At 43.7% G+C, this 27,465-nt stretch overlaps 1 protein-coding gene across 3 annotated transcripts in view; it reads left to right on the forward strand.

Moving 5' to 3' along the window:
- Positions 1-23,926, forward strand: part of tst (superkiller complex helicase subunit twister) — a 122,413-nt gene extending 98,487 nt beyond the window's left edge. For all 3 annotated transcript variants that reach the window (XM_065434471.1, XM_065434470.1, XM_065434472.1), the window contains 4 exons: positions 1,406-1,735; positions 5,403-5,543; positions 10,381-10,582; positions 17,068-23,926. In XM_065434471.1, the coding sequence (XP_065290543.1) occupies positions 1,406-1,735; positions 5,403-5,543; positions 10,381-10,581 (672 nt within the window). In that variant the 3' untranslated portion in view covers position 10,582; positions 17,068-23,926. The remainder of the gene's footprint in view (positions 1-1,405; positions 1,736-5,402; positions 5,544-10,380; positions 10,583-17,067) is intronic.
- Positions 23,927-27,465: the final 3,539 nt, after the last annotated feature.

Consider the following 27,465-nt stretch of genomic DNA (forward strand, 5'->3'; position numbering starts at 1 on the left):
AGGCTTGCCTGAAGTAAGCACACTCAAGGAAACAATGCATGAAGTAGTTGGTGATCTTTGCCAGTGCTCAATTTCTTTGTAATTTCCAGTTTCAGCTGGCCAAGTTCGTACATTTTGAGGATAAAGAGGATTATGAATGATTTAGAGCCAGTGGTTTTGAGGTGTTGCCTTGCATAGCCGATTCAGGTGCAAATGTGTCGCTTCAGCTGAAGGGATTACTGCATGTTTTTACATAGTTCGACAGTGACTCACTCGAATGTGGGAACACAGGCAATTCTGTGCTTGCTACTATTGGCCATGTAGTTGGCCTGGCAATATGCATCAACAAGTGTTAATGTAGGCATGCATTATTGTCATGTGAAAAGTGATCCCATTTCATAAAAGCCAATGTGGCTGGCTACACAGACACTGCCCAATGCTCTGTAAAGCATTGCTGCTGGGCCTTGACATGTTGCAGTATTCAGTGTAGAACTTTCATGTCAATGTCTTCACCTTTGCAGAACAGGTGTATCATATTTCACATTCATTTCGAGCACCACGATTGTTGAAGTGCATTCAATTGAAATTGTAACTGCAGCAAGATGAATGCAGCATTCATGACAAATCTGGAATGATAAAATAGAAAACTTCTTCCAGCATTAATAAGATTCCTGGTGCTTGCAGAGAATCCACAGACAAATGCACATCAGATCGATACATCTTGTGCTAAGCAGTCAACAAAACTTTGGTGATGACATAATTTATTACTATGGAGGAGGTTACGTAACTCGAGCAGGTGACAGCTGCAGAGGGCGCAGCCATGGCCATGAATGGCACTAGCTAGCCTTTCCATGGTGAGATCTAGTACACATGCACACAAAACCAAGGAAGTTGACGTTAGCAAAGCCACTGCGGTAGCTAAATGGCAGAGCATCTCACACATAATGCGGAAGATGTGAGTTCGGCTTCCCACCTAGTCGCAAAATGTCTTTTCGTCTACTTTAATTTTTCTTGCCCTTATTATTCATACATTTCAATTAAAGAAATGAACATTGAGTTTCTCTATGTTTTCCTTGGGCTTCATTGTTGCCTTCATGCAGTTGTAAATAACAAAAAAATTTAGCCCCTCTGTTCCCTTTATTCTTCTCGCTTGCGAAATCATTGTTGCATATCGAACATGGTTGTTCACTGTGCTCAGAAAGTGTTGCGGGGCCTCTTTAAAAGACTCATTTGTGGAAAGTCGGTACCAAGTTATCTCATGCTTATTAGCTCTGAGCTGTCTGCTCTCAGCTGCTTTTAATGAATGGCACTTTGTAGTAGTCTTCAGCTACTTCTTATAATCTTGCACATTGGAAACATTTAAGAGCAAATGTCTGAGCATTGTCTGTTTTGAGTTGCACTGAACAAGTGATATCTGGGTGGGCAGTTCGAGCAGGAACGTCGGCGACGGCGACTATCGGAGGAGGTGCGAAAGCTGCAGCACCAGCTATCAGAGGAAAGCCTTGCTTCCATGCCTGACTACCGAAGCCATGTTCTGGCTCTGGAGAAGCTAGGCTATGTGGAGCCAAGTGGTACACTCACACTCAAGGGCCGTGTGGCGCGTGCTCTCTCCAGCCATGAAGTAATGCTCACAGAGCTGCTGCTGCAGGAATCACTGCTCACCCTCGGCGCACCTGAGGTGGCTGGCCTGTTCTCTTGCTTTGTCTATGAGCAGCGCTCCAATGCCGAGGTCGTCATCCCACTCTCTATGAAGGCAGTGAGTATGTGGTGACCAGGCTAAGCATGCTTAGTAGTCAAGTGCATGGTTTTGTCTACATACAAATGCTCTATTATGCCTAAGCTAGATTTAAAAACATAGGCGGAATGTTATCATTTTTCTGAGTTGGGTAGGTGAATGGAGGGGCTGGTGCCCGACCAGTTTTCCTAAGCCCACCCATGTATATATACAGTGAACTTTCGTTGAGACGAACTCAGTTAAACCGAATTTTCGCGTATAACAAACAGCATGGGATTGTTTGTTTGGTTTTACATAGACTCAATGGTAAAAAAAAATCTGCTTATGACGAACCGCCACAGACATACTTCTCGGTTAAGATGAACATTCGGAGTGACCGCCACAGCTGCCATTCCTGGAGGTTAAGGCGCCTCGATGTGCCACACCCAGGGGCGCCACGATGTGCCGCACCCAGGGGCGCACGCATTGAGGCACCCTACTGAAGGCCTGCGGCACACATCGCCCGTGGACATAGGTGAAAACACGAGGAGGAAACAAAAAGAGACATTCACGTTTCACTTTGTGAATGCGGGCGATGCGCAAGCGTATGGGTGCTATAGCATATACGAAACTATCGGCCCTCGGTGCATCTAGACTGTCCACATCGCAGATCATATTCAAGACAGGGCTCGCATGGCCACACCATACGCAGCAGCTGCCGGAGTAGAACACCCCTTGTAAACATTCGTTTACTAGCTAAATCAGCAAGCATGGTGTCAGCGCACACAGCAAACATGAGCACAACACACTTGATGACTGCGGACGCTCGAGGTCAAAACGCTGGCATGAGGAATTGCGGCAGTGGCAGCAAGTGAAGTGTCCTTTGTGCCGTCTATCGCTTCAACACAAGCTGAGCAGCGAGAACACAGTGCACACAAAGCTACGAGCCATCGGCCCACCCAGACTGTGCCACCAAAGCAGATCGCTTTCAAGATAAAGGCCGCGCGACTGCGAGTGAAGTACTACTATGCCCCCTCCCTCCCCTCCCCTGGTGCCATGCACACGATGAAAGAAGGTACGCTTCCTCCCTTTCTCCTTCCCCCCTTTCCTCCCTAGCGAAGGCTCATCGTCGCACACTTTTACTGGCACACTCAGTGTACGGCGCATGACGAGGATATCACGAGACAAAGCCGGTATGTTTGTATCTCAAACAAAACCTGTAGAAACTTCTAGAGGTCAACCCAGCGCGCCTTCGCCTACCTTCCTCCTCCACGGCGCTTCGTCTAGTTTTCCTTTTTCTAGGAAGATTTCTATTAAGTTCAGCTAAATGAATGCTTTTATGTCATTTTGCCCCCATTGTAAGCCTACTTCATTTACCATTTTGAAGTAAGATATTTAGATGCACCTGGTCATGTTGCCAATTTTTCCTCTGATAAGACGAACAAATTTTCATGGTCCGTTTGAGTAGGGTCCGTAGGGTACCTTGATGCGTGCACCCCTGGGCACGGCACATCGAGACACCTTAGCTTTCAGGATTGGTAGTGGTGGTGGTCACTCCGAATGTTCGTCTTAACCAAAGATCACGTCTGGGGCGGTTCGTCTTCAGCGGATTTCTTTTGCATTGAGTCTGTGGAAAACCAAACAAATGTTCCCATGTTGTTCATTATATGTGAGAATTCGGCTTAACCGAGTTCGTCTTAACAAGAGTTCACTGTATTGTGTCTGTGCATGGTGTTCACTGTGGAAATTAAAAAAAAAGATGTTGAAGTGAAAAAATATGAATGAGGTAGCTGCCAGTGGTGCTTCTAATGCGCTTGTGCTCATATTGCCAGGATTTGCAGGAATAAAGTGAAAGTATGAATTAAATGCCGTGCTCGTCCTCGCCAGCAATGATGCAGTAAACTTTTAACCTCAACGGAGGCAACTCAAAAGAAACCTCAAGTGATATGTGCTAACAAAACTCTGGTAATGACACTTTAGGGGGTAAAGGAGGTAGGCTTCAGCATTGCTGGGGGGTAGGGGAAGGGGGCAGCTCTGCCTTTGCCAGAAAACTTCGGAGGGTGCTCCGGGGCCCGAGCCCCCTCCAGTAGTTGGCACCTATGCTTAAAAATATTTTTTTTTAATTAGAGCAATATGCAAACACTCCTAAGTGATAAATAGCAGCTCAGTACCTTGAAAAGTAATTATAATTATTGGATTCTCTGAATATTTAGTTTTGTGGCTGAAACTTAAATACTTAAATGATACAAAGAAACTTGAAAGGAAGCTTAGGACCGTGTAGTGAGCCTTGGAAAGGAACATTCACGGATCAACATCAAGTGATTTAAAGGTGGCAGAATGGGTCACGTGAGAGTTAATGATATTGCTGCTGATTAAGAGGGAGGTGCATAGTTGGGCATGTCATGTAATGTAGAACAGATAACCAACAGTCTTCTAGAGTAGCAGAATGATTGCTTAGGGAACAGAAAGGCAGCTGACGATGCCTGAGAATGAGGTGGAGTATGGAGGCTAGGAAATTTGTAGGAATGTTGTCGTTTTAGAGGACAGAAGATAAAAGTAATTAGAGATCTGAGAGGCCTTTCTTCCTGCATTATTATTATTATTATTATTATTATTATTATTATTATTATTATTATTATTATTGGTTATTGAATAGTGTAATTCAATCAAATGCGAATATTCAAGAAAAATGAACTTCTAATGTCGAGTACATATTTTCTAATCCTAAACAAAGTATGTGAAATATTAAGGTTCAGTGAAACCCTTTTAGTATATTAAAAAAGAAGAGAAGAAGAAAAAGAAAGAAAGAGGCTTTTTACATTATATTGTGCCTGTAAGAGCGTCCACAATTAAACGTCTGATGAACTGATGAGCTTGTAAATGAGAAACAGCTGAAAGGTGATCATACCGGTGCACCGTGACAATGACAATAATGAAACAAATGAAGAGCACAACACCAGTTCCATGTAAAGTGTCACATTCGTTGAGTGAGCCAGGTTTAATACTACATCACCGCAGTTTAAAGGCATAGATGCAAAGCTTCTGTGTTCGGGGCATATACCCACTCTTGGAGAATGGCCAAGAACCAGGTAGTTCAAAATAAAATTTGAGAGATGTTAACATGGTGAGATTGGTTAAATAACAAATTGCTTCACCTAAATCGAGACAGCAAAGCTGTAGGCTGTCTAAAGGCTAGGCATCCTTATTGAATGACTTGAAATGATTAAACAGAAGTTATCTGCTCCATGCGTTCACTCAAGAACCAATGCCTCTTCCCAACTACCACGGCTCTCCAGTAGCAGAATCATTCAGAACAACTACCACTTGTCTAGATCTTTCATCCTGTAGACTCCAATAAGTATGTTATCCCTCATATTCGAACAGGAATGAATACTTGACAATTTTGAAGAGCGAATTTTTTAATCTAATATTCACACATCCCTAACTGTTATTGTTGATATTACACATGTAAGAATGGTGCTATGAAAATGAGAAAATGTAGACTCTTGTTGGCTACAAGTTTTGTCATGTATGAATAATCATGCAGTGTGCTTACATGAATGGCTCTTCATCCATTTGCCTGTTACACCACCGACATTTTGGCATTTCTGAAAATGTTCTCGTCATTTGTATTGCCTACTGACATTTTGATGTTGGCCCTGTTTCCTTTGATTTGCTGAGCATGCGTTGTGTTGTTGCCTTGTTTCAGGCGGTGGAAAAATTTGTGGAGGTTGCTCACAAGATTGGTCGTGTACAGCGGGAGAGTGGCTTTGATGAACCTGCGGAACAATTTGTAGAGCAGTTCAGCTTTGGTCTCTGCAATGTGGTTTACCACTGGGCTAGAGGCATGGTGGGTATTTGTAGATTCTTAAAGTATGACCGACAAGTTGTTTTCTCTTGGAATTTGGCTTCCCTACACTATTTTTGTATTATTGAGTGCTGTGTGTGGCAAATTTCAGTGTTGGCCATGAGTCCTCCCTTAGGGCTTGCTACTTAGGTTCATGAACTGCATGGTGACATTTTTGCTAATGTTAGTCTATTAAGATTATGAAAACCCAAGTAAATGCAGTCGAAGCCAACTATATTGAACCCGTTTACATTGAATTATTCTATATATTGAACAATTTCGGGACACGGTATAGTTACAATGAGTATATATAGCAGAAATTACGCTTACATCGAACAAAAATAGCAGCGACTCCCGATACTATATTGAACGTCAAGCGGCGGAAAAGTGCCCCCAGAAGTTGTTTTTCCCTTGCGTTGGCGGGGAAACCTGGCGGTGCGGCTCCATCCAACCACTCTCCCTACCGTGACCTCGCTGCCTCGGACGAGCCATCGACACCCCCCTGCAAAAAATGATCCTGGCCCGCATGCAGTGCTTGCTCAGACAGCCAATCAAAGGCTCTTGTGCCCTTGTCGTGCAAGATGGCGATAGTGCGAGTTGTCTTGCTGCTTTTCTGGTTAATTGTGTGTGCGCCTTGTGGGCCTTCTCTGGCAGTGTTGCCGTGATGAAGCAGCAGGATTGGCCTTTTGTCATGAAGCTCAAAATCATAAATCGGGTCGAACGCGGTGAGCAGTCGGATGTCCCCCCCAGTATGCAAGATTCTGAGGAGACCTCTCAGCACGATCTTGAAGAATAAGGGGGAGATTAGGGCTAAAGTGGCCAGACTCGGGACCCGGTGCCCGTGGCGCCCGATGCGTACGCACGGCCGTGTACAAGTGGTTCATCGAAGTTTCTTCAGCCGGGCTGGCTTCCGCATGCTCGGTGATGACTGTAAATTCTGATAAATGCAACGAAGCCGTTGCCGGTGTTGCCGAAGTTTGGAGTGAGCTGTCAGAATTTCCGGAAGCTGTTGACAAATCAACGGTGGACGAGCTTGGGAGTGTAAATGGTAGTGTCGCGACCACGGGAGAGCCTGAAAACGAAGACTGCATTGCCGACATCCTACCGAGCACAAGTGAAAGTGGGCACAATGAGGAAAGCAACGACAGTCCATTGCCCAGATCCTCCGAAGTGATTGGGGCGCTCGCACTAGTCCGGGGCTTCTGTGCGAATGCGGAAGGTTGCAGCCTCAGCTACTCCAACTCCTTAGACAATGTGGAGAAGTGCGTGCGTCGCAGGCAGCGAAGTTGCCCAAGCATAAGAAAATGCAGGACTATTTCATGCGAAACTAAGCTAGTTTCATCAATAAAGTGATTTTATAAATGGCATGTGCATTTATGACATCCAATTACTTAGCAGGCTTATATCGAATTATGCTCTGTATCGAACTGATGGGCGTTTTCTTGCGAGTTCGATATAGCCGGGTCACTTTCAGATAGAAGTCTGAGCATTGACAGTGTAAGCATGAATAATACCAACTCAGTTTCGTTCACAAGTAGCTAAAGAAGCAGAAACTTTACTGTTCTGAAAGTTATCTTAGAATATGGGCTCTAAATGCTCCACTACGTGAGCTTTCCAAAGCATCCTGCAAGGCATCATGTAATTATTGAGCTACTGTATGCATAGCAAGGAATGTAAAACATGTTAATAGGAATTCACTTTGCAACTCAGCTGCATAGATATTAATGCATTCCATAACTTTTGCTGTCTCAATCTACACGTAGTCATGAATTTCTAAGCGGCTTGCCACAATCAGTGCCTTAAACAAGCAAATTTTTCTTGTTGCCGAGAAAAGTCTTGCCTTAAAAAGATATCCTCAGAAAGATTAGGCCTGTCCCCCACTTTGTGCTGTAGACATGGGAAGAGGGATTACTGTGCTTTCTGTATAGGGTAACTAGGTCACAACAGAAAAAGCTTAGGGGGAGGAAGTGAGTTAGGCTAAAATCCCTCAGTGAACAAAAGTGCCGTGTTGTCGTTTTATACCTTCTTTTGTCCTTGTCTTTTGTTGTGCTGTAACGAACCTTACTATGAATTTCAACCAACTGGCCCAACTTGCCGTTTTGTTGCAGTATATTTCTAGTACTCGTGGCTGTTTTCTTTGTGTCAACTCGAACAAAAGCAAACCTGCCGTGGTTGCTTAGTGGTTTTGGTGTTGCACTGCTAAGCACAAGGTCACGGGATCAAATCCTGGCTGAAGTGGCCGCATTTCGATGGGGGCGAAATGCAAAGGTGCCCGTGTACTGTGCAATGGGTTCAGGTTAAAGAACTGCAGATGATAAAAATTAATTCTGAGTCCCCCACCACAGCGTGCTTCATGATCAGATCGTTCTATTGGCATGTAAAACCCCAGAATTAAATTAACAAAAGTAGCGCCGTCCTTTGAGCTTTGCTGCCCCATGCCGGCTCTCCGCTGTTCTCCTTTGCGCATCTCCTTCTTTTTACTGGATTAGCGCCATGACGTGACACTGCAATCTTTTGATTTCTTTGCTTTCTGCATGGAAGTAAAGTGTGCACTTTGTATAAAGGCTCTCCTATACCATTATTGCCGGGCTGCATGCATATGCTTCAGTGTATGCTGTGTGCAGTTTCTCCGTCATGAATGTGCCACTCGAAATGGCACACGGCTCTTTATGAGGGCTCCTGCTGTCCGTGTTAAGCTGCTGTGCCCAGGCTTGCAAGAAATGCTTAAATACAAGAAGCCATTTGCTTTGCACTCCAATTAAGGAAGTGTGTAGTGAAAATTCTGGTGACTGCATATAATAATGGACTGCCTTACTTTTGTACTGTGAGGTAAATAGGAAGCTCCAAAATAACAGTGGATATTACTACCTTTTTTACCGCATGCACGTCTTGCCAACGCTAAGTCGTTTGTGTATCTTTTTATACGCTGTGTTCCCATATTTTGCTTGTCTTTGACAAAAATTATGCGCTGCAGTTTGGCAGGGAATAATTCCATTATATTGATAATTCCACACTTGCTTTATATGCGGTTGTAGCTAAGCTGTCAGTGGTAAAGAAGCATTTTCAGTTTAAATCTTCCGCTACAGCGATTTTATTTATTTATTCCTTTATTTATACTGCAGCCCTATCATTGGACCATAGCAGTAGTGGTCAAAATTTGTAAATCAACATAAACCAAGCAAACATTATCAAAGAATTGAAGAAGTTAACTTACGCAAGTGAACACAATCAAAGAATGTGAATGCAGGTAAAATAAATTACATATTCTAAATATACTCTCCTACGCTGACTAAAAAATCATTTCATGACAAGGAACAGTATGGGATAATGAATTGAAATTGAACAAAGAAAAATATAGTATCAGCTATTTTGCAGTTTTCTATACGGGCATTTTGAGAAGAGATTCACACTTTTCACAAAGAGTACCTTTGTAAAAAGAGGGACTCTCGTCCTCTCAGGAAAACTGGTAATGCATACAGCATTTCCAGTGCAAAGCTGTTTTTTTATTCGTGGAAAAAGTGACTGCTCAGTGAAATATCACAGCGATATTTGCGAGAAATGACCCATAAGTGAAAAAACTGCAGAAGTGTCATGCAAGAGAGCTGTGATGACTGCTGCATTTTGTCGAAAATGACCATGGAAGACAGACATGAAGTGCGGCAACTGCTGTAAAAAATGAGTGATAACAAGCTAAACGCACTTCTGCTCTCACCTAACGCCTTTTTTCACCATCCTATTACCTGAAGTAAAACATGGAGGGCTGGAGCGCCATGCACAAGCCTTCCTCAGAAAACTTCGGTGCATCCCACTTGTTCTATTGTGTTATATTTTGACACTTACATCAAAGCGGTCACACATTATCCGAGTTTTGTCAATGGTGTCGAGTGTGCTGAAACATTGAAAAGTAAATTAACACATACACTTGTATTAAGCAAAGTATAATGTTCGCATATGCACAGCACACCAGAGGAGGCATGTCTAGAAGCATGGGTTTGCCAAGGCAGCCATGCTTACTGAGTGCTTTTCTACACACACCAAGCATTTGAAACTGCACTCAGCCGCAACCAAATAAGAGAATTGCCAAACATCCGCGCTTAGTCTAGCATGCTATGGCTCCTTTAAGCATGTATCCTGCGCCCTGTTTTAGTTTGATAACAAGGGAACACACAATTTTCGATTTCGTAATGTTGAAGTAAACATTAAAGAAGTGATTCCTGAGAAGAATGAGAAATCATGGTCAAATTGCAAGCACCCAACTCGAAGAACCACCCGAAACGCGCAAAAATACCTGAGATTGTCTGCTATGTTGCAACAGTATTGGCTGCGCCACTGTTGATTTGAAGGCGTGGGAGAGTGAAAAATGAGTGTGGAAATGGGGATAGAAGAGAAGATGGCGCTACCTTCAATCATTGAGGGGTCTTAGGTTAGTTGGGCTTGTTTCCTGTTGCTACAAACCTTTTTGTATATTGCTTAAAATTTAAGGGAAGAGCATCATCAAATTAGTTTGTATGTGTACATGTGTACTTCATTTACTTGGCAGGAAAGCACTGTTGGCAAACAAAATGCAAGGCCAAACTTTCCTTTCTGACATTTATGCCCAAATTGTAGTGCTGATGACGTCGGTTACATACCGTGAATTTCACAGTGTTTTCACATTTTCATTGTTATTGTGTCGAAAAGCCCCAAAAGCTCTTAGTCTTAGTTTTGCTTTTTTGATGGAAGTACCTTTTTCTTGCAGTTATTTCTTTTTGCTGTCTTCTAAATTGATTGGTTCAGAGCTTCATTAAAGTTTGAGATAAGGCTGCTTGAAACATTATTTGTATTCTGTCCTTTAATGCAGCACTTTGCACACATCATGGAGCTGACAGAAGTTCAAGAAGGTATTATTGTGAGGTGCATTCAACGCCTGGATGAGCTTCTCAAGGATGTCAAGACTGCTGCAGGTATTGTTGGCAATCCTGAACTTCGCACCAAGATGGAGGAAGCATCACGCTTGATTCGGCGGGACATTGTTTTTGCAGCCAGCCTCTACTTGCAGTGAGGTAGGGCACTACCAATGTTATAACTCAATATAGTATTGATGTTTGTCTCTTTCTTATGCTGGGCTCTTTGTAGTGTCATGTTGGAACACGTTTCTGACGCGCACCTTTTTCGCCACTCCATTGCCTTCACTAATTTTCAAGACATGGCAGTATTGAATAATAAAGAAACTGAGTCAGATTTATTATAACTCTTGGTCATTGCGAGTGCCTTTGCTATCATTTTGTTCGTTATCATAGTTGAAGAAGACTCCTTGAGGTGTACTTTAAAAAAATCCCTGAAATTTTTGGTGTAGGGGAAAACTGGGCACTTAAGGTACATCATCACCTTGTGAAATACATTAAATTAAAAAAATATATTTTTAGCATTCTAAGCATCCCAAGACATCTGAAATTGTGTTGCCAAAAGAATTACATCATTTCTACCTTGTTCTGTTGAAATGCTATAGAGAGTTTTCAAACTGCTGACAGGCACACCTGTTCGGGTCTAAAACACGTTTTCTTAAGCAGTCTCAGGGCCCTATTCTTTACAGTTGCTTCTCGTAACCTTATTATCAATTATTGTTCATCACTGAAACTTGGCATGCTCCTCACAGTCAGTAAAGCAGCTATTAGCAGGGCACCGGATGTATGACCGCATTAAATTTGTTCCATCTTTTTTTTCTTTTCATTGTCATGAAGTTAAAAAAATGGTTTAAAAATGTTTTAGTTTCATGTCATACTTGCCACTAAACACAACATATGTACTCTGATATAACTTCTTAGAAATTGAGCAGTTGATTTTTACTAGAACGAATCCATTTACGGTTAATAACCATTAACTTCTTCTTGGTAATAGCTATTCATTACATACTGCACTAGCTTAAAAGCAGCATTCGCACAGCACATGAACTCACAATTTCACATATTAATACAGTCAACGACTGAATTTTTGGACGCCCAAATTTCCAGACATGCCTGATATTTCGGACGTCTTCGCAGCACTGCCACGAGCCCCATAGAATCAGTGTATAAGGACATTTGAAGTTTTGGACGCTCGAACCCCCCGCCGTCCAATTTTCCGTACTTTTTGACGCGACGGAAGGTCCTTTGGCTCCTCGCGCAGCGCCCTTGCGCAGGAAATTGACTTGCAGCCAAAGCATATCACCGCTTTGAACCACAACTAGCCAAATCTAGCCGTCACACACCGATTTGGTCTGGCCACGCTGGTTCTGTGCATCGCTGCACTTCCGGAACGGCGCTATTTCATTTGTTTGCGTAGGCCACGTTTTGGTTAGCGTGGTGTGTGGCTGTGCTGTTGTGTCAAGTGTGCTCTGCGACGCTAAACCTAGGTGCTTCGACGCTCGTCCTAGGTGCTTCGACGCTCGTCTGCGAACTCCACTGTTCGCAACTTGAGGATTTCGCTTGCCTTCGATGGCCCCCACTTCGTCTTCGTCGTCCTCGCCGATGGGCACCCTGCAATGCAGTTTGCCTGTACAGTCGACCAAAAAAGTTTACGGACCAAGAGACCTGACAAAAAGTGGAATATCTCCGCAGCCTCCAAATGCAGCCTCGTATTCCCATTTCCAGCCTTTACTGGTATATGCGAACAACATTGTGATGTACGGTTTTACTGGCTACTTTTAAAGGCAGCTCGTATATTTAGCATTTTCTGAGACCCCGTGGTCCGTAAACTTTTTTGGTCGACTGTACATGTCGCGCCACCTGGCAGCGGCGGTGAGCACCCGTGGGTAGGCCCTCACCGCTCAGGCCCGCCTGCAAGCCTGCTTTTCCAATTTTCCAATGGATTCTCTGCGGCCTCTTGGCAGCTCCTTTGTGAGAAGTGTGAACAAAAAGAACAGGCGCAGATACTGCTGCGTTAAGGACTGTCATAACCGCGAAGGGGATGTCGGCATGAAATTGTCCCGCTTCCCTTTAAAACCGAGGGAAGCAACCCGGCGGCTGAAGTGGTTCGTCGCGGTTCTTCTCGGTTTGCGAATTGCTGTTAAACAACTAAGACGTAAGTGCAGAAACAAGAATAAAATGTGAAAATAGCCAACAGCGCCATCTGTAAAAACACACAATAAAGCGTCAACTGCATAAAAACGCGTGAACTGATTCCGGCTGTTGTAAATCAGTTTTGATAGTTTAGCTCGTTTTGCTCCAAAACAAACGCGCAGTGGTTGTTAGGTGTCAAATCTAGCTTCGTAAGCGCTGTGCTTCTTCCTGCGCCAAGTTCAAGACGTGAATGTTGGAACCGAGCTCATTCGTGCCAATGTTTTCTCGTGCTTAGAACAACAGAACTAAGGTTGCAGTACACTGCAGAACACGTCGAGTATTCGAAAATTAGCATTTCCCTCGCGCACACAAGCGCATATTTGTTCAGTCTTCACATTGTTTAGTCTCAGCTGATTGCTCTCCATGAGTCTTCAGCGGTAATGACCTCTCACATTCGAGCCCGAATGGCAATACCAGAATATGCTCGAGGCACTTTGTCAACGGAGAAAAAAGCACTTACCTGCCTATTCGCCAAAACCTCTACAATGTGAGGTGCAAAGCATGCTCCAAGTAAGGAAGCGACAAATGACAGTTCAAAGACGTCCACGGCGCTATTTGCTCACTTAAGTGGCATAAAATAATGATTTGTTAATGCATCGATCGACGTAAGATCGACGTCGTAAGCATACTTACTTTGCTGTGACAAATACTTCGCGACCTGCGGTGGTTGCTTAGTGGCTACGGTGTTGGGCTGCTGAGCGCGAGGTCGCGGGAATAAATCCTGGCCACGGCGGCCGAATTTCGATGGGGTCGAAATACCAAAACACCCGTGTAATTAAATTTAGGTCCACGTTAAAGAACCCCAGGTGGTCCAAATTATTCCGTAGTCTCCCACCACGGCGTGCCTCCTAATCAGATCGTGGTTTTGGCACCTAAAACAGCACAATTTAATTTAAGCACCTCACTGTGATGTCCGTGCTGTTTACTTGTTTGACACGGTATACGTGGTTGTAGTCGTAAATTTGATGTCCTTTCTCAAGCGTTGGTGGTCAGAAATGGGCCTCGACGTTTTCGATTGCCTTAAAACCGGAATTTAGAACGTGCGAAAGGTTTTAAACGAGCGCCGCAAAAGCATGCCTCTGTGGCAGTGGCTGCCTCGGTGTTTCGCGCAACTGACGGCTGAGCCGATCGCCGCGCCGCCTGACCATTGCAGGGAGCCCATGGCATCGAAGCGCAGAAAGCAGTACCGTCAGTTAACGGTGGAGAAGAAAGCCACCATTATCAAGCAAGTCGTGAGCGGCCCTTCGCAGGCTGACGTGAGCAAGGAGTCAGGTTGTGGAGGATTCAGAAGACTCCGATGTTGAAAATGAGGAGCCAATGCCTGCGCCGCCTACAAGCGCCGAGTTGACGCGAGCACTGTTGACTCTTTCATCGGTGTACAGTGCTGACATGACCCTTGCTCAGATCGAGGTGAATATGATCGCATGCAACCGGAATGTCATCCAAACAACAATCAACAACTTCTTCAAGCCACTGCAGCAATAAAACTGGCTGCCCGACGATGCACATGTACATAATAAACCTGCAGTCGGCTGCATACAGAGTTTTTGAATCCATTTTTTTATAGCCACTTCACCGATGCTTTGGCTGAGTTTCGGAAACCTGGTACTTCGCCCTTTACCTCTAGATCTGAGAAAAAAAGAAAAAAAAAAGTGCGGTTTTTGCATGCATTCATTTTTTCGGACTGCCTGAATTTTCGGACGTTTTTACGTTCCCTAGAGGGTCCGAAAAATCGGTCGTTGACTGTATTCTGTCCACAGGCTCAGCGATGTGACACCGTATGCTCTTTCTGTGCAGCTTGCGAGTTCGACTTGTGTGGATGCAGCTTTATAGCTAGTGCATTTTTGAATGAATGGTTGTTGTAGAACAGAAGTGAGTGGTTATCCTCTGCAATTAGATTTATTCTAGCAAAAACTACTCTGTAATGTTTTTAACTCCGACATGAATGCATTATGAGTAAGTTATAAGGAAGAATGAATTGTAAACAGTTGTGTGGCCTTTTGTACACTCGTCACTACACTTCTGTTCTAGAGAACAGACTAGTGGGCTAGTTGGTACTGCATAACTTGAGGCAAAGCGGAAAAAATACACGAGGACAAGAGAAGGAAACGGAGACACAGCGCTGTGTCTTCGTTTCCCTCTCTTGTCCTCGTGTTTTCTGTGCTTTGCCTCAAGTTACACTTCTGTGTTTATTCTGAATGAAGATTTTGGTTATTGTTAAGCACATTTCAATTACCTAAGTAGCAGTAGCAGATAGTCGGGAAGAGCTCAAACACATACCTACGTTTGATGAACTGTGCCAGCAGTCATGACAATAAACCAGAAACATCTCCCTGGCTGTATAAACACATGTTCCTGGACACGTTGTAGGAAGTACTGCTCTTCAGAAGGTGATGTTTCAGTTTCAACAACCTTTGTTCTGAGTACATAAGTCCTGATAAAAAAGGAAACCCTCAGCCAACTGCAGCCTCATCGAAGAACAAAATGACACAGTGCTTTGGTGCAAGATTTGAATTACTTCTAATGTTTCCTTTTTTCCAAGTGGAAAATTTGTTGGCCAATAATCTAATAAAGCAATAGCATAACTTAGTGGGCACAGCTTCACGCACTTATGGCTTTCACTCTACTTGATGCTAATAAATGTCAAGGAATTATCAGTCTAGCTTCCGGACATTCAAGGGAGGCAGTTGTAGTCATTGGCGTAGCCAGGGGGCGGGGGTGTGTTTGGAGGCTCAAACTCCCCTTTTCGCCCATGCTAAGGAGCAAAAAGTATCAGGAGGTGGGCTCAGAAAGGGCAACACAGATGAAAGGGAAAAGTTGTATGTGAAAGCAAGTCAAGGTCCGAAAGGAGAGGGGCAGGGTGTCATGTGGGAAAATTCCTCTCTCGTGCACCAAACATCTTCGCCGTCATGCCAGGAACAAATCGGCAAAACGTACAACTTACTATGCGTCCCCATCAGCTCGCATCTGACTGTGGAAAAAAGCAACCAGATTTGTGCTTGTTGGAAGAACGAAAGAGAGTTTTGCTGGCCGTACTGGCGATGGCTGACACCTGAACACCAGGGAACAGAATTGGAGAAAGTAGAGTAGGGAGCAAAAAGTACAGAAGGCCTATTTACAGTAATTACAGTATTTGCAATAGTGAATATATGGGAAATTTACTCAGTCATTTCACCTCTCCTGCAGGGGACACACCTGCTAGTGGGCACAAATAGGGTGAGCAAACAGTGAAGAGAGCCCATTTCAAGAGGCCCAAAATAAATTTCTGGTTATGCAACTGAAAGTAGTAACTATAGAGGCACTGAGGACAAAATTATCAACAGTTTGTGTGCTGTCACCATGGATTACTCTATGTGTAATTGGAGAGAAATATCAGCCGTTGCAAGGATGTTGAAAAATGAGCATGTGGGTGATTGGGCATCATTTTATCAGTGGACACACATGTGCTGACATGGGTGTTAACCCTTTTAAGTGCCATGCCCAAGTCAGTGCTCGATTCGTCTGGGTGCCTGTGCACACTTTGTCCATGCCCGAGTAAAACTGTGTGACAATTTCCACCTGTCCTTCGGCTTTTGATTTATGCAAAAATTTGACCTTCTTGTGAACTCTAACTCAAAGGGCACCGATATTGACTGTGAGTTGTGTTCAAGGGACAGTGATAGCAACGAAGGGTCCAAATCAGTAATTAGCATAACATAATTTGTATTTAATTATTTAGGGCAGGAAACTTTGTAAACATTTCAGCAACATATCATCACTAAATGCCATATGAAGCTAAAGCCTGCTAATCTGTTACTTAGAAAAACTGAACTTGACATATTTCAGAAAAACTTCTGGCACATGGTGGGTGGAAACAGCCAAAATGCCAGGCACACAAAAGGTTAATGACACATTATCAAGCCATAATACGGTCCTAGTGTCATTATCAACAGCACCAACATATTTCATTTGCCCATTCTATCAAAAATATTGCATCTTGTATAAACTAATAATTCATTCAAAAAGACAAAATAGAACTTTTGTGAAGTGATCCAGTGTGTCATCTGCTATTGATAAAGGAGACCAAAATGATAGTAGCGCATAGTGATAGTAGTGCTGGTGAAGTGCCTATGTTTGTTGGGTTTAGTGTCGACCTTCGGTTTCCTCTGTATTTTCCTTTTATCAGCTTTTGTATGTCATACCATTTTGACAAGCTCTGCCAACTTTAGATATTTATTTATTTATTTATTTATTACACAGTCCCACATTCGCTCAGAGAGCGTTACAGTGGGGGGGAAGTAATACATGACACGATACATGTGACACTGTTGGTGAATAATCTTTTTAGTTTACAATGCTTTTAGTTTGCACAATTCTGCTCAGTGATTGGCATGGAGCTCTGCGTGTGTGCCATGCAGCAATGATGCTGCAGCATGGTAATGTTCAACCCACTGGATTCCTTCTTGCTACAGGTGGTCATTGGTGCACATGACAGCAAAGTGCTTGGTGTTACGGCCATCAGTGCAGCAGAGGACATGTGGCTGATCAGCATGAGGCATCTGACCGAAGACCTACCAATATTTGCACTTCAGTATCTGCAATCAGTAAGCACAGAAGGGGGAGGATTAATTTGCATTGTTGTGCAATGTACAGTGTGCCTTTTGCCAATTATTCGACTCCTGCATGAGTGAACCGTGCACAGCAGTGGCCTTTTTGGTTTTTTTTTTTTGCATGTTTGTCTATTTGGATATGCTCACGGCGCATTTGCTGTACCAACCTGGACCAGAGTTTAGTTCTGCTAAGCCACACGGTGTTGCTGTTTAGGCTTATGCTTAGGCTTAGTCGATAATTGGCTCTGAGGGCCAATTATTGGCTTCTGTGTAAGTGGACTGTGTACTGCCCGTGGCTTTTTTTTAATTTTAAACTTAATTTTCTTCAGCTGTGTCTATTTGGGCATGCACATGGCACATTTTCTGTACCAAGCTGGATCACAGTTTAGCTCTACTAGCTGCATGGTATTGCTGCTTAGACTGGTAGATTTTAATGCTTTTCTTGGAATAATTTTATTTGGAGTATACTTGGAGATGCTGAGTGTCAGTTATTTACTTTAAGTTATTTGCTTTTGTACAAGTGTGGCTTGTTGCTCAGATCCAGGGGGTACTGGCTGTTTTTCTCCACTGCCCTTAATTTTGTACATCCCTACACTCTGTTGTCTTTATACAAAAAACTGTGATACCGCAAAAAGTAGCGCTTGATTGGCTTAGCTAAGCAAGCTGTTCGGGCCTGGTTAATGCCTCTTTTTTGTTTTTTAATTTTATGCCAAGAATCTTGCCATTAATCATTGAAGTGGCTCTAAGCCAGGTACAGTGATTGGAAAGTGGAGGATGTGCTCTGTAAAATTTGGCAAATAAGCTTGACATGTGCCAAAAGCAGGCTGTGCTGTTCCTCAAGTTTCTTGCCGTTCCATGTTTAGTGGTGTGCACCAATATTTTTCATCCGTATTCTTTAGTGGACTGGTGATGAGAAGTGATTGTATAATCCAACGGTGCCATTGTAGCATATATGGGCCTAAGTCGCTTTCTAAGCATTTCATAAGAAAATTTTCACTTTGTGTAAGCTTTACAGGCACATGCAGCATTTCACTTGATGCTCTTGCTATCTATATATTGTGGCAATGCTCAAGGGATTTCCTTGTTTGTTGAGTAATTCACCTTGACAAAAAGGTACTGCTCAAGCAACACTTATTTATTGCTGCATGTCTCTTATGTGTACCTAGTATTTATAATCAGTGTAAGCCATGTTGTGCGTTTTGTTGACTGGCAAATAATTTTTAGCCTTTAGCAACCATGCTTTTTGAGAGAAGCTTGGTGCAAGGGCAGCATAATTTGTTTACTATTTGTTAAGGTCTTATTAAGGCGGCATATCAAGAAGTGATACTTTTAGCCAGAATATTCCTACGTGCATTTTGTTTAGGCTGAAATGAAAAACTGCTTGCGCTGATGTCACTTGTTAGACTTTGAGTAAATTCCATCATTCTGGTTTGGTGCATGATCAAAATATTTTGCTTGGAACTCTTGATGCCTTTCATTCAGTGGTGCTTCCAATAGAACTATACAGTAGAGCTGGTTAAATGTGTGTAGCACTTGATACCAGTGTGTAAAATGTAAAAAGTAGAAGCAAGAAGGAAAGAAGAGAAAATAAATGGACTTTGCTTGCATCCCTCCAGCTCTTTGAGCTCCTGTACTCGGCACACCACATACTGCTTGCTTATTGGTTGCTTAGTGTTATTTTGAATCACTGTCAGGGTGGAATGAATGTCATTTGCCTGTAAGCCTAGACTAGGACTATCTCTCCTTACATGCACTTCATAAGTTGTTAGCAGCAGCTGTTTTGTGCCCAAGCTACAGTTTCGATGTATGGCTAATGTCAGGTATACACATTGTATTCTGTGTATACAATGGACAACACATTGGACAACACAACAATTTGGACAACACAACGGAATGCCGTGACACCAGAAGCATTGTCATTATGAAATGCACACATTAATTTAATTGTTGCCATTAATTTGTCTAATTTATTCTAATTGTCGTTATCATATACTTAATATGAGAGATTATATTGAGGAAAAGTAATAAGTAAACAGGAATAGGTGAACCTCATCCAAATGTTTTGGAAAGAAATGTGAGAAAAGAAGTACTAACCGGGAAGTCGTGCAACCCGAAGTCACTAAAAATTTAGCTGACTTAACTGTGGTTGACATCTAGATAATGCGAAGCGTTAGTGAATCATTGCAGCACAAGACTCCAACAAGCACTGAGCTGGTGGGGCTTGAGCAACCCAAGATGCACTTTGTCATTTTCCTATTGCATAGTTTTCTAAGATGGCAATGGGAAACCAAAATGAAATTGAGCTGGTTGGCGACGCCAACATATAATGCTGTCAGAGCAAAACATGATGCTCACATTGCGCCGGCTACAGCAGGGTACGGCGGTGCGTTTGGGGTGTCACCTTTTAAAAGCATGCAGTACACTTCCAATGGCACTATGCCACATGCACTGTCAAACAGACAGATCAAGATGCTTATTGCAAGAGAGTTTACGGCAATAGCTGTGAATGCGATGTGCAACAACCAGTGAAAAGATTTGCTGGTATTGGAAGAGCAAACTGAGTGTGTGGCAGGTTTTTAATGTGGTGCGGGCCGGTGAGTACTGCGGGGAAGCTGCTGTGGCGGGTGTCTACTGCTCTCAATCGTGCATGCCTCATTCCTTTTCTTGTTCACATGGGCTGTAGTGGCCGGAAAACTGTACGGAATGTACAGAATGTTGGTGCTGAAAGATTGTGTTTTCTGGGAACGTACTAACTGGGAAAAAAATGAAGCACAACTGTATGGGGTAATTTTTTGTGTTCTTGATCGCAGACATTGGCATCGGGAAATCATACGAAAGGGATAATATGAACGAGATTCTGCTGTAATTAGAGGGAGTTTGCAAGAAAGCGGCACGTACAGTAAGTTTGTCATGAAAAAACAGGTGATGGTGTTTGTGAGGAATGTTGCCTTGTATGATGAAGTGCATAGACAAAAAAATAAGAAATTTAAATTTAATGATGCCTATGTGGTGCACACAAAAAAAGATGAAGATGACAGAAAGAGCATGAACGGCCGCACAAGGCAAGCATGTGAGGAGAAGCATATGATTGGCAAAGGTATTGGCTGGTGTAGTGAGTCGGACTAACACACTCTTAGCTTAGCTTGTGTGGTAGCTCAAGCTCTTGTTGTAATTTTCTCACCTTTTTTTTTTCTGTGCACGCACATGTGCTGCTCAATTGTGATGTCTTTGTTATCCATGCACTTGTTCACATCATAGATGGTATTTTTTGGGCTTTTGTTTTATTACCAGCCCACCTTCCATTCCCTCCTCTTTTCATTTCTTGAACTCTTGAGTTAAAGATTAAAGAAGCATTGAAACACTTTTTGAACATCGTAAGAAAATGTTCCTGACCATTCTACAGTGCTGCTGTAGACATGCGAGGCAAATATTATTCTGCCACGTGCAACCGGGAGTGTACAATCTCACATTTAGGTCACTTGCTCTCTCGCATGTCTTTTGAGGCTCGCCACTCTTTTTCTTCCTTATGCCACGTCAGCAATGACACTACAGCCAATGTGACGGCCTGCAGGCACCAGCCATTGGGCAAGTGTCCAAAACCAGTAATTACTTGCAGAAAAAGTTTGTGCCCCCTTACAGAGCTTTTTAAAAAGAAAAAGGGAAAGCAGTGATAGTTAACATGTCCTGCCTATCCAGTCACCACTCCTTTGTTGCTCTCAGGCACCTTTGTCAGACACCAGCCTTAAAGGTTACCATAAGTGCACTGTAAGAAAGAGAAAAAGAAAAATGATGTAGGCAAGCCATCACTATTGGTGCTGCCACAGCTAGGAGGAACCGATAAGTTGAGGGAGAATGATAAGTCAACATTGCACTCTTTATACTTATTTTCAAATTAGACGCTTTTCAAAATTGTCTCTATGAATGTATATTCATCTACATATCACACTTATTCCAACATATTTCTCAGGTTGCTAGAAAAGTTTTCCAGTGTTTCTTAAGGAGGACTGGCACATATTTTCGAAGTTTCAGAAACTCTCCCACACGCTTTTCACACTACATTAAATCAATACTAAAGTTAAACTCGAAACGCCTAACCTGGCATCATCGACATTATTGTGACATTATGACACAGTGCTAAATATTCTGACTTCGTACAGCAGTGAGGCTAGGTATGATAATGTTTCTAATAAAAAAAAGGCCAACAAGAATGCTGCAAGCATTTATTCTAGCTGTGCTCATGCGTAGCAGATGCGTCAATAACAGGAATGGAGTGAGCCAGCATATAAAGACATCATGCATACATCATGCTTATAAAGACACTTCCTGTGTACTGAAACTGAAAATTGTTTATAGAAAAGTATTCTATAGTAAACTATTTGGGGTGGTCTGACACTTGCTGCTATTTCTGTCTTGGGTTTATATGATTTGGACATTCATTTGCCATACAAACACATACACAAATAAATAAATAAATAAATAAATAAATAAATAAATAAATAAATAAATAAATAAATAAAAGTAGAGGTAAAAAAGTCAGACATTTACAGAGCATGTTGTGTAGATATTGTGTGGACCTGTGGAAATGTATATTTTTTTTTTTGCATAGTTATAAATATTAAAGTAAACTTCCTTGGAGCATTCTCTGTGGGTCTGTGTAAATGCATACATTTAAAAAAATGTGTTCATCAGTTTGCAAGTGAGTTGTGTTGTGTGTAGGTCCCTCACAACGTGAGTGCTCATAGTGCCTATTAGATGGTGCTTTTTCTGATCACCAGTCTGCCTCCTATGAATTTAACATAATTGGACATCTTAAATTGCAGTCCCTATGGAAAACAAGAAGTACTGTGTTTTTGGCTGTAGGAGTGCTAACTGATATGATGCAAGATCATATACTTCAGAGGAACACATGTTGTTTAGTAGAGTCCCAGCGTGTGTACAGGCAGAAAAACACGTTTGCAGCTGTGCAAAGCCCATGCTGTGTATATGGAATTTTCATGTACTTTTCTTGTAATATGGTTGAGCCCAGTTATAGCAAACCTGGATATTTTGAATGGTATATGTTAAATAATGAAAATATCACATTGAAGGTCGCAAGTAGCGGAGTAGTAGTATGCCCATATCAAACTCCATCCAGCAGCGCATTCAATATATTGAATGACGCATAGCACCATGCTCCTGCAAATTTGATTTTCCTTGGAACTTCCAATTCTCTTGCTCTGCTTCAAGTGACATCATTCACTTTCCTTAATCAGAGGCTTGCTTCAAAGGTGTAATGCATCTTGTTATACTTGCCATATGTGTTATACTCCAGCGGAGGCTGCGTATGGTGTGGCTGAGTGCAGCCACATGGGCCCCATCTTGAAAGTGATCTGCTGTGGCTCCAGAACCTAAGCGTGCCAAGAGCTGATAGCTTTTTGTGCGCTGTGTTCTCACTGCTCAGTTCACGTTGAAGCGAGAGGCAACACGAAGGGCAATTTGCTCGCTCTTGCTGCTCTTCCTCATGCCAGCATTCTTACAGCCAGCGTCCGCGGTCATTGAGTGAGATGTGTTCATGCTTGCTCGTGCACGCAAGACACCGTGCTTGTTAATTTAGTTAGTAAGCGAACATTTACAAGTTTATATGGCCGATAAAATTACTATCCTTGCTCCTATAGATGTCTAATAATTTGCTATCACAATTGATGCTTGTCCTTTTGGGCAAAACTGCGACTCCCGCGCACTAGCACTCTCCCCATCCACGATGGTGCGGAGTTCGAATTATCGGTGGCGGTGCGGATTTCAGTGTGAATTAGCGGGATGTGTTACATATTGCTTTCAATGCATTGCTGGACGGAGCACGGCAGCTACTTCGAATTATCTGAAATTTCGAATTGACGAGTTGTGAATTAACGAGCCTTTACTGTATTCCTTTACCATATGTTCATGCATTGGCGTATAGAGAGGGGCGCTCTCCTGCTCCTTGACACATTCTGGCTGACTGTATTAAGCTTGCAGCAAGATGTGTTGACTTGGTTTTATGACAATGGGCACATTTCTAACGTCATTTATGAAAAAAAAAAAAAACTTATGTTATCGGCGTACATTGACTTGCGGTGATGGTGTGCTGTTAACTTATAGCAGATGCCCGCTGTATACATTGTGTGGTCTACAATGTTTTTGATACTGTGTGCGCCTAAGTGAGATAATGATGCATGTCCTGAAATAAGGTACCCTGTGTGTGTGTTTCTGTTGTGGTTTCAGAGTTGAAACTCATTGCTACCATTTTATAGTGTGTATGTCTGCTTATAAGAATGCTGCTTTATGTAGTGCAGCTGGAATCTGCAAATATTGTGCATGGAATGGTTTTGAAGACCTAAATTTCGAATTCTCCCTAATGCAAGTATAGCGTTTATTGCAGTGTAAAACCTGTTGATCCCCGCACTTGTGAGGAATTAAAGATGTTTTTGCGGGTACAGTTATATTTTTTGTACTTGCTTTACAGCCATGACTTGATGTTTATTTATATGTTGTAAATGCTACTGGCTGCAAACTTGAAGTGCAACATGGTTTTCTATTTGAATGTTTGATGAGCAAACATGGCGATGGAATTAAAGCTGATAAATTCATGAACTATATGTGGCTTGTGCTTCTTCTGGCACAGTGTTATGATTGCACTATTGGAAAAATGTATGCAGATTGTGCAAAACTGCAGAAAATATTAAACTTGATTTAAGGAGTGTTCTGTTTGCCATTGTGTACTCTTTTTAACACTTCTTTTTTGGGTTGCTTTTCATTGTGACATTCCTGCTACTAGGCGCATATAATAAAAATATGGAATAGTTCTGTTTGCAAATATTCGACTTCATTATTCGACCTTGAAGGAACCTGCAGAATTGACTGAATTATCTGGCGGCTCGAAATAAGGGACAGAAAAATTCATCCAAACACACTGCTGCTTTATATTTGGTTTTATTGACCCAGTTCTGACACATACCCAGTTTTTAACAGTAGAAAGGGTGCACCCAAATCTTACACGTAGCCGATTTTCTGACATGAAACTGTAGTGTGCCTCTGATTGAGCTAAGAAAACAAACTTGCAGCAGTTCTTCACAAAGTGGAAATTTATTTGCAATTAATGCCTATTGTCATCACTCGGACAACTCCTTATGCGGCACATGTCTAGTGGGTGTCTTGCGCTGATAAGTTTGCCTCTAGCGGCGGTACGCGCGTCCGTGGAGTGAAGGTACATTCTAGCCACCCTAGTGATATCGGTGGCACATGACCACTTTCGATCGCGATCATGCCCGATCCGGATTGAAATTCTCGACTGCGATTGGCTCCCTTGCGCAGGTTGCGCAAAGGAACCAATCGCGATCGAGAAATAAAGTGCGCCGTGACACCCGTATGATATGATAGGATGGCCCCTAATGATACAGGTAAATGTACCTGTATAATATGCTCCCAAAGAGAAGCAGAGTTGCGCAGAGGTCCGGCATTTTGTTCCAAACCTACAGCCACTAACCTGCTCGAAAAGTGACATCAGTGCCTAAGGAAGACTGAAACCGCCCATTCCGGGCGAAATCCGACCTCTTTTTGTGCTAAGGAGGGTTGTCGGACCGAGACGCTCTGCTGCCGAGCTAAGTCTCAATCAGATCCTGCCTCCGCCGATACCGCCGCCGGTGCCAGCCGTTAACGTAGAAAGTTAAAGGCCACAACCTAACCACACAAGAGCTCCAGTCAGGCGATTGGACCCCAGTTCTTTGTAAAGCCTAAGCCTCCCGACCAGCCAGTTTGCCGAAACAACCTCGCCGCACTCCGAAAACGCTACCTCCAAGGCAGACATCCTGAATGCCAGGAACGCATGCGACGCAGCAGCTGCAACCGGCAGCGGCAAGGCGCCGGCCTGCCTACACTCTTAAAAGGTACACCCTTTGGGGTGTATATTTGCCACACAACAATAATCGTGACCTGCCTTGCTTGCGTTTTCTTTCTTGAAAACGTCGCGCCCGCTACTTTCCTGTCGGGAATGCTATGTCATGCTGATCACGCGCATGCCGTTCGCTACTGGGAAGTACAGGGCTCGCATCGTTAAAGAAAGGAAATCCGCACAAGACAGATGACGATTATTGTTGCGGCAAGATACGACCCAAAGGGTGTAATTTTGTTTTACACTCTTAGAAATATTTACACCCTTTGGGGCGTATCTTGTCCCACAACGATAATCGTCATCTGTCTTGCCTGCGTTTCCTTTCTTTAACGCTGCGAGCCCGGTACTTCCCAGTCACGAACGACATGCGCGTTATCAGTGTGACGCAGCTTCTCGAAAGGAAAGTAGCGAGCGCCGAGTTTTCAAGAAAAGAAACTCGGGCAAGACAGATGACGATTATTGTTGTGGGACAAGATAAGCCCCAAAGGGTGTAAATATTTCTAAGAGTGTAGGCAAAGTTACACCCTTTGGGCTGTGTCTCTGCCACACAACGATAATCGTCATCCAGGCACGTACCCCAGCCCCCCCCACCGAAAATAGGATGCATACCCCCCCCCCCCCCCATTCTCGCCCACGCCACCACTTCTCACGCACATTTCTAAAGCGCGGCCAAATCAATGTTGAGATTTGACAGCTTTTCGGGGGCCAACATTTTGCTGCCTTTTTCACTCCTTTTGGATGGCGGTAGTTATTGGTGTCTCCTAGGATGTGAAGGCCAGTTTCATCAATTCGGTGCCCGCGCGATTAACTCCAGATGCATTCAGTTGTTACCGTCTATTCAACGGTCACGCGCATCGTTGTTGGTTCGTTAGTTCACCCTCCTTCGTTAAGACTGATCCATCATCATCATCAGCCTGGTTACGCCCACTACAGGGCAAAGACTTCTCCAACAACCCCGGTCATGTACTAATTGTGGCCATGTTGTCCCTGCAAACTTCTTAATCTCATCCGCCCACCTAACTTTCTGCCGCCCTCTGCTACTGTTGTGCCATTACCACAAGCCCGGATTCCGAATCTGCAAGATGCAGAATCTATCCTGCGAGCGCCCTAATTCTCCCTTCACAAGTCAAGATGCTGAGCCGTCAGGCAGCGGTGCTCTGCGGAGAAGCATCGGCGAGCAGCATGTTCAGACATGCACACGAGTGCCAGACAGCCCGGCGCCGCACCTCCTTTTGCATGGAGGTCACCGCGCGCGCGAACTTTGAACCGGGTGGCCAGCGCGGTCGCTGGTTGGACCTCTCGGACGACCGCCGAGTGCTGACTTTGTATTGGGCCGTTTGAGTGACAATGGTTCCTCGGGGATTATAAAAGCCGCGACGCGCCGCCTGAAAAACAGGATCCGCCGACCCACCGGGAGCACAGTGCCGCTCTCGACTGGGGTGAGATGTGTCACGCGTTTTCGCCGGACGTCGCCGTGCGGGAACAGTCGCGTTTGCTGTGAGATCTCGGCCCCAGTGCCGACCCGTTCATGTCCTGTATAATGACCTGTATATAGTGTATAAAGTCCCTTTTGTTATTCTCATCGACGCCTGGCTCGGAGTCTTCGCTACCAACGCTCTGTCACGAAACGGGTGACGAGCGCTACGGGACCACAAAGTCGTAATCGTGGTGCAGCGGTGCAAAGTCGTAACAGTGGATGGCAGCTACGGGATTGACCGGCATCAGCTACCTCGGCGCGGTGAGTGCCTGAAGTTTACCTCAAACACCAGACTTTCTCTGACACAGGTTATAGTAGCTTAGGGAAGGATTTGGTGTTGCATTGTGATAACCTTGTGTGTTTCAAGCCTAGTAAGAGTGTTTTGAAAACCAGGGGATGCTGAGGGGGTAAACAGGGCAGTGTGTGAAATACTTGCATATGTCTTACTAGTAGTGTTATAGTAGCGTACGGCAGGTATATTCAAAAAGGGTAAACAGCAGGAGGACAGTGTGAACGATGGAGAAGTACAAGGTGAAGGAACTTCTCGAAATTTGTGAGGAGTTGGGCATTGAGTTGGGCTCAACCAAAAGAAAGAATGCGATCCTTGTGGTCATGAGGACTGGGGACGTAACGGCTGAGGAAGCCGCAGAGGCCTGGGCGGATATCAATGAACGTCGCGAGGAGGAAAAGAGGGAGAAGGAACGTTGCGAGGAGGAAAGGAAACAAAAGGAACGTCGCGAGGAGGAAAGGAGAGAGATTCGTGAGCACGCTCGAGCTTAAAATGAAAGAGTTGGAGACCCGAAATAGCTCGCCAGCGCCTAGTCTCACTTCTAACGGTCCAAGAATACGCGATCAACTTCCACCCTTTGTCGTCGGA

This window comes from Dermacentor albipictus, chromosome 1 (assembly GCF_038994185.2).
Source record: "Dermacentor albipictus isolate Rhodes 1998 colony chromosome 1, USDA_Dalb.pri_finalv2, whole genome shotgun sequence".
In the NCBI taxonomy this organism is placed as follows: Eukaryota; Metazoa; Arthropoda; class Arachnida; order Ixodida; family Ixodidae; genus Dermacentor; species Dermacentor albipictus.